At 38.1% G+C, this 11,685-nt stretch overlaps 1 protein-coding gene and 1 long non-coding RNA gene across 3 annotated transcripts; one reads left to right on the top strand and one right to left on the bottom strand.

Annotated features, from left to right (window-relative positions):
- Positions 1-1,794: 1,794 nt before the first annotated feature.
- On the top strand, positions 1,795-2,631 carry LOC131776245 (spondin-1-like). Its single transcript, XM_066172859.1, has one exon. It carries the CDS (start codon positions 1,795-1,797, stop codon positions 2,629-2,631), a length of 837 nt encoding a protein of 278 aa, XP_066028956.1.
- Positions 2,632-7,998: 5,367 nt separating this feature from the next.
- Positions 7,999-11,432, bottom strand: LOC131792918 (uncharacterized). Of its 2 annotated transcripts, none has more exons than XR_010718976.1 (3): positions 11,332-11,432; positions 10,891-10,971; positions 7,999-9,439 (listed from the first exon to the last, which is right to left on the bottom strand). It is a non-coding gene; the product is annotated as an uncharacterized lncRNA (long non-coding RNA). The 2 variants fall into 2 exon arrangements; XR_010718977.1 differs by lacking the exon at positions 7,999-9,439 and adding an exon at positions 9,698-10,727.
- Positions 11,433-11,685: the final 253 nt, after the last annotated feature.

The following is an 11,685-nucleotide window of genomic DNA, read 5'->3' as shown; positions in this document are numbered from 1 at the left end:
AGATTGAGCAATCGACCCCATCGCCTGATGAAGATTAGCAGTAAGCAGTCGAAACGTCACGATCTACATCTCGTGTGACAACATCGTGAGACAAACGATTAAACAGTTTATTGTTACTTACCACCACGAAGAGCAATAACCTCTTTTACGATAACAACAAACATGTTAATGTGGGGTATGTCGGTACGATGTGCAGAGATTGGATGGTTTCTGTTCGTAGTGTCTTAAACACAGTCCTATTTCATTAATCATTCTCAGTCAGAGAGAGAGAGACAAACGTCGTGAGACAAACGATTAAACAGTTTATTGTTACTTACCACCACGATGAGCAATAACCTCTTTTACGATAAGAACAAACATGTTAATTTCGGGTATTTCGGTACGATGTGCAGAGATTGGATGGTGTCTGTTTGTACTGTCTTAAACACAGTCCTATTTCATTAATCATTCTCAGTCAGAGATTAAACAGAGCCACACCAGCAGTATTACAACAATAGAAGTCTTAGGCGAAAACATCTTTGACCACCAGTATACCACCAGTGGCATAATTCCTACTTAAAACAAACACATGTGCAGAAATTAAAATCTACGTCATTTGAAAGGAGTGAAAAAAAGTGTCTGTATCACTGTTTATCCCTTCAAAACTTACCTTGCGAATATGATATTTTCAGCGAATGACCTGACTGGCTTTTTCTTTTAAGCGTTAAATATTTTACCTCGCGCTTAGTGTCTTTTATTCTTACCTTATATTGAAGTAGAACCTTTTCACTTCAGTTGCAATAGTTATGTTATAATCTCCTGGCCAAGCAAACATTTTCAAGAGTTGTTCCAGCCGCCCTTCTTCACAAGCTGGTTAGTTTTCGCAAGGCACTTATTTTCCTTTTCATCAATCGCTGATGATGCTAGCCTCTCACTTGATGGACCATTTTTATAATAGTTATAATAGGTAACCGCTTATACTGTTGCAATAAAATTGTGAAAGTAAATTTGTTTCCATTATTATGGACATAAATATATACATATATATATATATATAGAGGAAGTCTGTGTTTCGATTTTTCCGAATTACAGTGCTCGATACGTAAAAGTAGAACGCGATATATATTGAGACAGGGAAAAAACAGAGATTACAGTTTCATCCTTACAAGTCTGTTTCGTGATTACTCACACATCAGGGCATTTTATTATAAAATCCTCCTATAAGCGAGATACTTTTGTTTTAATGACTGTGTAAACCGGCCATCGAAGAGAGTTTTTAAAGGCGATCGCGACGTAACGAGGGTTAGCCCGTAGCTCTGACGAACAAATTATCTCTTCCAACGATGACTACATAAAATAATTTAAAATTATGGCGGCTTCCACCAAACTTTGTCTCGACGACAAATCAACGAAAACCAGAGCACGTGAAGGGCACCATTCATAAATTTTACAGACCCAGTATTGGTTACTACGTATTGTGTGTCTCTGTTTTTGTCATGGTTTTCACGAGAGCGAGGTTGCATTGTTTCTCCGAAGCTTGTGTATAATCAACTTTGAGCTGATGGCCGCCGATAGCCAACGCCGTGCGCAATGAATACTGGTCAAAAATTGGGTCTTTAACACCGGCATTAAGGATATGAATAACGACAATACATAAACATGTTGGCCTTTTGCCATCAATATGATTTCAATTGCAAATTGCCATGTTGCGCTTAACCGGGATCGAGCCAGTCAAGATTTTTTTATAGGGCGTTCGATGTGTATCTCCTAAATGAAATCCCTGTCTTGATCCAGTTTCTGTAAGATTTCGGAAGTATGATCACGGTGGAAATTACAGCTGTGGTGATACTAGTTGCCACGCTCGCCTTCGCACCATCTTGTGACGCCCAGTCTCGAAGGCGTCGTAGATCATGCACTCCACGAAATTGCCAGGTCAGCCATTGGTCTTCATGGAATCCGTGCAGTACAAACCAGTGTGGTCAACAAGGGTCTCAGAGTCGATCAAGAACGGTGGTCTCCTCACCAGGTTGTGGAGGAGCACAGTGTCCTAATCTACATGAGACACAGCAATGTAACGGCAGTACACCGATTAACTGTCAAGTGAGTCTTTGGTCACTTTGGAGTGGGTGTAGTGCTGACAAATGCAGACAACAAGGGACCCAAAATCGATCAAGGACGGTGGTATCCTCCAAAAATTGTGGAGGAGCACAGTGTCCTGACCTCCACGAAGCGCGGCATTGCAACGGAATTGCGCCAGTTAGTTGCAAACTAAGTGCTTGGTCGGATTGGAGTACTTGCAACACAGCGTGTGGCGCATCAGGGACACAGACTCGCTCGCGTCATAAGAAAATCTCTGAGCAATGTGGTGGTACATGTACATCTAACTTCTCAATGACACGATCCTGCCCACAGATTAGCTGCTTGAACGGAGGGAGTTTGAAGGATGGTAAATGTTTCTGTAAAGAAGGTTACTCCGGATCTTGCTGTGAGCATCATGGTAAGAAGAGATTCAGTATAAAGCAATCGTTTGTAGAAAGTAAAAGTAGCAAATTCAATTTCACACTCTTAAGCAGATCATATGAAGTTATAAAAGGAGTGGGTTTCTATAACTTTGGTGCTGCGTCGGTGGGAGAGTATAACAGGGTAATTTAGCAATATCAAGAAGTTGATATCGTAAATTGGCCACCGTAAAGATTTTCAAAGTTTTCAAAGCTGACGTTTCGTCTTTCACCCTGACGAAAGGGCTAATGCTCAAAACGTCGGCTTTGAAACTCTTTACGGTGGCCAATTTACATCAACCGAATTCTTTGATTATGCTGAATTACCGTATGAAATTATACTGTTTCTTATCCTATCGATTGTTTCATTTGAGTAACAACTAGCCTGAGGAGTATAAGGTTTATTTCACGAGCACTTTAAATTACACAGCTGATTACGCAACACAAACTATTCGGCCATCAAAAGGAAGCTCGTTTTTTTTGTCTGTCCATCTGACTGTCTTTTTTTTTCTGCTTTGTCTTGGGTTTTTTTGAGGAAGAGATGGTGCTCTATTTTTTTTCCAGGCATGTTATTCATGGACGATAATATTATTTTGCTTGTTATTCTCTGTTTTGGTTGAAATATCAATTGGTTTGTTTCTTAATTATTCACACTTAATATGTAAATTTCGTGTCCTGGTTGTATTAAGCTCGTAATTCTTTAGGGAATTGTTCTTTCAACTTTGTTAAGTTAATCCTTTCATTCTTGTTATTTCCTTCACTCTTTATTATAGTAAAGGCAGTTACACCTCGCGAAATCTAGGTCGTCTGCCTCTAACTTCCCGAAAACTATATTCAACAACCGTCCCCTTTAGAAGCTTTTCCTTAGTCATCCCAGCGACATGAGCTTTTTTCAAACTCTTGTTTGTCGAGCTGCTTTTCGTTTCATTTTCCAGTTGAAAACCAACCCAACCCCCTTCCCCATGCGTCATATAATCAGATATAAAAAAAAATGAAGAAATTTTGTTTATCATGGAAATTTCCACGAGAGTCACCAAAATAGCCTAGGAGGTCTGGGTGCAGTGAAATTTACGACGTCGGTACATATTGTGTCGAGACTTGACATTGGTGTGAATCGGGTTTTAGAAAGGACAAATGATAGATTAAAAGTAAGTATGTTGAAAAGTTCACGACTTCTATATATTGCAGTCACGGTGTAGTTTAACCGATAAAAGAATATGGTTGCTAAAAATTATCTTAAGGAACAAACTGCAGTTATTTAACTGTACTTGATGAGATAATTGAATTACAAAGGAGCGATTTCTAAACCACACAAAGTACTATAATCTAATTCCAGTCCATTACTGACTTGAGAGGGTAATTTAATATTATTGATGATTGATAACGTTAATTGGCCAGCGTAAAGAGTTTAAAAGTGACGGTTCGAACGTTAGCCCTTACACTCTGACGAGTGACTAACGCTCGAAAAGTCGGGTTTAAACTCTTTACGGTGGCCAATTTACGTTATCAACTCGTTTGATAATAATAAATTACCCTGTTGTACTCTCCTACCGACATAGCACCACAGCTTCTTTAGAAACTTACCCCTTTACTACCGCCTTAAGCTTCAGTGATCATGCACTGACTCAAAGTTATAATAAACGCAGCTCTCCAAATCTGTTTTGAAAACCCGAAACACATCAGAATAGTTCTCTGTATCTTCTCCCTGCCTTGGCCGGCAAGCAGTAATCGCTATGGGATGACTGAGTATTTTTATACTTTCTCTGACGTATTGAACGCTTACAAATGTTTTTTTGGGCTTCTACATTTACGTCATAATTGCCTCAAGACAGTTCCACAGTGTAATATCAGAAAACACTGTTATCCACTTTACATGACCAAAGCTTTCTCAAAATTACCAGGTATTTCTTTTTATCAGTTACTCTCTATTACAGCGTCGCCTTCGATTTCTTTTGATTTTTCTTCCGTAAAATTGTCTTTTACAGATGCATCTAGATTGAATCATCTTGGGGTTATTGTTGGCACAACTTGTGGAGGATTTATTTTACTCTCTGTATTGTTTTGTATTGCATACATTATCCACGGTTGGACTGTATGGAGACCCCAGCGAAGGATCGAGCCGTTTACTATTGTTCACTTTCAGTCACAGTCAGAAGTTGTGGATTTTTACAATTTGCCAGGTAAACCAGGAGTATCAATGCAACATTGAAAATAGCTTTTTGGAAGTAGCATGGGAACAGCGGCAGAGCGACGTAAAATGAGGTCACGAAATAAAAAAGGACCCGGATGAAGTCGGGACGAATATCTTTCTCCAATCCTCATTTCATCACGGGGCACTTTCTTACCCTCTGAACGATTTAAAAATGCAAACCCATTCAAACCCACCCGTCTCCTTAAAACGGGAGGGAACATTTTTGATTAGCCGTTGATAATCGCCATATGGAGTAATTATAAATAAATCAAAATTTGCCTGGCACACCCTCGGTCAACACAAGTGACGTCCATCTTGCCTTAAAGAGCCTTCGACATTTTACCGAGTTTTACAGGGGCACGGTGGGGAAGACTGCTCTTAGGCCGGAACAAATAGGGATACGACTTGGTCTGGTCACTTGAAATCGCTCTCACTTAATTAATTTTTTTTTCATTTAAAATTGTGATAATAAGGAAAATGCCCTGCATCTTCAGACAAAGACTTGCACTAGATTTGAATTGGTCATGATCTTGTAAGTGAAAAGACTGTTCTTTTGAACGACAGCGGTGTTGTTTGAGTAAGAAATTTTATTTTGTATATTTGTTAATTACATTAATGATGTACTTGTGAAAATTGCAGCAAGCTCAATGGCTGAGAGAACGCAAATTAATTCCGAACAAATTATAAAGTTGTCATTGGGCGCAAAAACAACTTGAAACTGAGGGCTGAAAAGTTGAAATGAAATTAATTTTGTATAGAAAGAGATCAAATTAATTCTCACACAATTTGGAAAAGGTAAGCACTCGACTATGACCACGCTTATATCATACTTTTTAATCTTTGCCTAGTTTACTCGTGTTTGTTTGATCCCAATTGCTCTCGAAATCATTCGATTAACTGATAACTGAAAAATACAATCCCCCAACAAACATAAAACAACTCTTAACTAGCCTTTTATCACTGAGCTCATTGAGCACTGTGAATTCATATGAAACTTCTTTATGCCTAAGCAGATTCCTAAAGCACTTTCTTTGTACACGTAGGGTCAATACTAAGATGGTCTGTTCGAAAGTGACAGCATTTTCAGACTGCAAGCATATAAGCGCTTTCCAAGAGAAAAACCAGGGCAAGTAGCTCAGTTCTGAAGCAAAAATATTTTTCTTTGTCACTTTGTTGACACAAGATGTTTATGAATGTGGCAACAACCGACTGAAAAATAGAATCACCTGATACATTCATTGTTGTATGCAGTAAAAGTGACACCATTTTCCGTGGATGATATATAAAAGAAAAACCCTCCCAGTAAAAAAAATGTATAAATTAAAGTACGGGTTTGGAACTTAGAGCAAAGCATCCTAAAAGAAAATATTACGGAGTACCACGTGAAAGCTACGCTTCGACAATAAAAAGCAGCTCAAAAGGTTATGTGGTTTAAACTGATTTCAGGCGAAAATAAATTAACGCCTCGTGCGAACTCGAAAAATTATCCGATCGAGGTCCCTAACCAGCTTACCACTAAAGTGCGGTTGCATTTTGGTTTAGTCTTTGGTGGCATTTCATTACTTATTTCGTCGAAGAAATAAAGGCCCGGGCTCAGTTCTTGCAAAAACAACGATAACAACAATAACCGCACAAGCAAAAGAAGAGGAGGCTAAAACCACCAGACAGCGACACGCCAAGGGTGACTGAGAATGAGCCTGTGTCTGTTTCTTCATCTTCATCAGCATCTGTAAAGGAGAAGAAACATGATATGCAATGAATTCACCAAGATCAACAAGGAAGTCATTTGAATGATTAGTGACCTAATTCTGCGTTCAAGCAATAAGGTAAGATTAAAAAAAAACTTTGTAGAATTTTCTTTGAAATGCTGACGTAGGTGAGCAAGACTGAAAACTTGCAGTTGTTGAATAAATTACACAGAATTCGCTAACACACATCGCAAACACGTTTCATTGTACCCAACTCTCTCATTTTTTAATGCATGAAGTAAGTTACAGGTGTGTTTTGACAACCGTCACACCTATCTTATTAAGACCCACTAAGTAAAAGTTAAATTCAGTGTTACATTTGTTTTTTCTTTTTGGTTTTCACCACCTTATCTTTATCATCATAAATGCATGGATTACTAGACAGCCCCTGTGACAGTTTCTATCATTCTAAGCCTTTATAGGAAACATGCTTCTTTTAATTTCAACATAATTATGCCTTTTTTTGTCTATAATTCCTTTTCTCGCAGCAATAACCAGTATATCCCTCCTTGCAACTACACGCTCCACCCATTAAGCTTCCTCCATTAAAGCAAATCTTGCGAGGGCAGGATCGTTCCATCTTTAAGTCAGATCCTCCGGAACATGAACCTCTCAGGTTAATTAAGGCCTGGGTCACCCTGTCTTTAACCCATAATTTCACAAAATTGAGAATAACTTAGCTATTTTGCGAGGGATTTTTCTCATACTTGGCAGAAATGTGTATCACTACCATCTCTCTCGAACTGAATTGTGGCAGCGTAATATGATACTCTCAACAGCCAAAAACAGTTAATTCAGGCGTCAAATTCGTCGGTTGCTTTCTTGAGCAAATTCCCACCACTAAACACAAGGCAAATCAAAATGCAGTTATCGCTATGAATATTTGAGACGTTTTTCATTGTTTTCCCACTTGGAATGGCTGCCAAAAAAAAGAGAGATGTGCTAGGCAGATTAAATCAAGTTTTGTCTCTGCGAAGCTGCTTCCTCTATCATGGTTTTCGCCCGAAAACATCTTAGCCTTTACCTGGTTCCAACCGCTATCAACGAAAGTAATCCCACAGGTTCCTATTTATTTGGAAAAAAGACAAATTAAAACTGTTTAAGAGATGGGAATTTTGAAAACTCGCAGTCACGTAATTCAACTTAGTGTCCGCCATTTTGACACGCGAGTCACGCGAGTGTTCAGAAGCAATAATTTAACGGCTTATACACTACCAAATACTAATTGGAGCAATCTCAGAAGCAATACAGGCAAAATTTGTATACTTTTGATGGTATTTATTTCTTTTTCTCGTTTTCTGAGGTCGATTGCATCTCTGTAAATCCAGGGTTAGATTGCCTTTGACAGTTCTAATAAAACACAATAGCAAATTTGGGCGGTAAGAATAAAGAACGTTTGTAATTTTATCCCAAGTAGTATCATATAACGAGACTGAATTACAATTTTGGCGCAAAACTTGAAAGTTATCGCACTGATTCCTTGAAACTCTTCAAGGTTTTGTTCCCTAACAACGGTACTACTCGATAACGAGCTAAGTGTATTCGTGTGAAACGAAAATGTCTGTCATTTTTAATTGTGGATTTGCAAGAGTTGCTGTAAAGGAGAGCTTTCGTAAGGTTGGAAGTGCTTCGGTTGAAACTAACCCTGGTGAAGAGTGGAAGAACTATCTCGCAGCGTTCGAGGGTGACAGTCAGGAAGTCTTTGCGGTCGAACGTTCCACCTAAGTCAAGAATTCCAAAGCAATTTACAGCTCTTTCCGAAAGATGAACTCAAAAGCCAGGGCCCAGTACCAAGACACGTTTTCAATGGTAAACTGGAAAGCTCTTAATACACCGCAGAAGAAATAGCACACACTGTCAAATTGTGGAGGTTGTCAAGTGCACTATTATGCCATCCATAATTTTTTCCCTAAAGGAGAAACTTTCAAAACCCGAAAACTTTTAAAAGAAGCCCTTATTGAAAGTGGGGTGAAGACACAAAGTAAAGTGAAACCAACGCAAAAAGCCATTAAAACTGCTGTAAAACACATTTATTCAAAAGTGAATGGCCACTTTCAGAAAATATTTAAAATAAGCTTTGCTGAAGCACTAACAAAAGTGAAGGAACTTCAGCTCCAAAAAAAGAAAGACGCAATTGAGAAAAAGCGGCAGCGTCGAGGGAGAGCACGCCAAGAAAAAAATAAAATCCAATGCTAATGTCTAGTCCATCTGGAGGAGGAGTAATGTTTCTACTTACTTAGCAGTAATTTGCATGCCAAACAATGAGATCACCAATCTTCACCTTTACTTGTGTTGCAATCTAGCATTTATTTAAGCACACTCTCTATAATATATTTGCCTTCATTTTCCAGTTTTTTAAAAGGAATGCAAGTACCAAATAATCCACTGTAAACTTAATCAATCATACTGAACTTCTTCCAACCAATGGATAGAATATAATACTGGGAGAAGGATCCTATGGTTGATGCCTTCTGAGACAGTACACACGATTTGATATAAAGATTGTGGAAAAACAGTCTCTGATGCAGGACACCACAGAGATAATGAAGGAGGCTCACATTATGCAGGCACTCGCACATAAAAATATCCCAACCATAATAGGTGTGCAGCTTCAAAAGCAGCCCATTTCCTTAATAATGGAGTTTAAAGGGGAAGACAATACATCTGTAACAATAAGCAAACTATTGTCTTGTCAGAAAAACAGTGCAACAATACAGAATGTGCAAAGCTCACTCATAACAAATGACTAGTTAATTATTTCACATGATTTGACAGAAGCCCTTTCACATATTCACACAAAAGGCTTTCTTCACTGTGATTTGAAGGCTAATAATTTTCTTGTGAGTAACAAACATGGCTATATCATCGATTTTGGAAAAGCATGTGACAGCTCCTTTCCTCCTGCAAAGAATTAATGAAGCCAGTGATATTTTTTTCCCTTGGTAAAATTCTGTTCAAAGTAGGTGTTAAGCAAAACATTCCCCTTTTGGTTTCCATGGCTCAAGAATGTTTGGATGCCAGCCCTGTAAGAAGACCAACAACAACAGGCATTATGGCAACACTGGCTTCCATAATATCTCACTGAATACTATAAGCTTAAGCAGGGGTTTCACAGGCCTGACACTGGGCAAATTGACTGGCTGGGAACATAATTTTTCCTGCATGTTGTGACTGACATAAATCAGAATCAAAACATGTTTTGCCTGCTTCCTTGTACATTTCCCATCACCTCAAAATCTTAATGAAACCTCTGCTTAAGAAAGTAATAATTAACACTCTAATCAGGTAAAGTGACCCTAGCCATGTCACGGCAGGAGTCTTTTTATTGGGCTTTGCAAGGTTAAAATTACAATGTATGTGCATGTCTTTAGCAAGTTTATGTGCGCTCTTGGTCTAAACTAATTTTGTACTTCTGCTTTACGAATTGTGAATGAATGTTAGAGGGACATTTTTAATAATGCACAGATAAGGTGCTCTAGGGTCCATCAGGTACAAATTACTTCATAGGTCATACTCATGTCTATAATTTTACATCGCTGCTAGATAACATACATGTACCGATTTATTTCCCAATTCCTGCCAATTATTGATCTATGAAATTGAATTTAGGCAAGCAACTGGCAGATCAAACTTTAAATTATAAACCAGAGTTTTAACCAGTTAGGCCACCATAGCCTTCTAACAGGAATATTGACTTAGAAGAGCAACAAAAAAAGCAAGAAATACAATTTTAAAATTTTCCTTTCTGACTTTGTAACAAGGGCAACCTATCCTGCTCTTAAGATGGCACATCTTTTATGAGTAGGGCTGAGAAGATGACACATCTTATACCAGTTTGCGTTTGCTCTTGTCACAAAAAAAAACAGTGCCCCACTTGGGGCAACAGTAAGCACTGGTAATTAATCATGTCTTATCAACAAAGAGAGAAGGCTATGGTCAGAATCATATGCATGTATCAGAACTCTTGTGATGCATTTGAATTAAAAGATACTCCACTGGTGTAGTGGGTAGAATATTTACATTCAAATAGACACATATATCAATTACAAGTCCATCACTGACAATGATTGTTGCAATTATTACCGGTCAAAACTTAAAAACCAAACTGTTGACTATAATTAAAACTGATATAACATGATTTAAAAACCAAAAAAATGCCTCATAAATAACACCATTAACATGCTTGTAATAAATTAGTTGTGTGGAATAACTGGAAGGACCTCTTCAAGAAAACAAATAGGGATAACAGTAAATAAAACTGGTTTTAATCTAGTAGATTCCCTTCGAAATCTGCAAGGGCTGGCTGGTTTTCTGTGTGAGTAATTAAAATTGTTATTATTATATATTTATAGCAATTCAGTAAGGGACCTCGGAATAAACTAACACACATTAGTACAGCTTTTTTCCTCTTAGTTTTCAAGGGACAATTTATGACAAGACAATCTGCATCTTACATGTCAGCAATTAAACTTACCTAACAACTGCTTTGGGGGATTGCGTTTGTCAGTAAATTCATCTGCTTCTTGGAGAAATTGTTTCCAAAGCATTCAAAAGCCTAAATTTTGATAAACACCATAAGTTTACACATCATGATGTGATAGAGGATTTATCAAGCTAAATTTAATTTCAAAATTGAATGGTATATCCACAATGAAACTTTTTTCTAAGAATTTGTTACAAAATATAGTACTTTTTTCTATGCAAAAGTTACAAACATTGTAAAACGCTATTGAGCTCTAGAAATGAGCGCTATATTATAAATTCATGTTGCATTGTATTTGCAGTGAAATCAATGAACATGTTGAGAGCGGTGTTTAGAAGTCTTCGTAGGTTTAAAAGGGTTCTCTTTGGCTTTAAGATAGCGATATCATGCCATTTTTTGAGGAAATGAAGATAGAAAAGAAAATGTCATTACCTTCTTTTGATGCCTTCCTCTTGATTGTCGGATTCACCAGCGAAGATGGGAAAAACCAATGCAAAGCCGACACTTCAAAATGGCGGATGCCGTTCACGAATTACGCGATCTTGATTCCAAGTAACTATGGTTACTCGCGCAGTCCACGCGAATTCCGCGAACCTTGCTGGGGGGGGGGGGGGGGGGCCCTGGTGGCGAAAATCATTTTTAACCCAGGCCTTAATTACCTGAGTCGTCTCTAGCCGCACCTACTCAAAGATTTGCTTCGCAGGTCTATAAATTTAGGAAAATCTATTATACGATTAACTTAATCCAAGGTTGCACTTTACGCAAACACCATAAACAAGAAGCGCA

The sequence above is a fragment of the Pocillopora verrucosa genome, chromosome 10 (assembly GCF_036669915.1).
Source record: "Pocillopora verrucosa isolate sample1 chromosome 10, ASM3666991v2, whole genome shotgun sequence".
NCBI classification, from domain to species: domain Eukaryota; kingdom Metazoa; phylum Cnidaria; class Anthozoa; order Scleractinia; family Pocilloporidae; genus Pocillopora; species Pocillopora verrucosa.
This window is presented reverse-complemented; position numbering and strand designations above follow the sequence as displayed.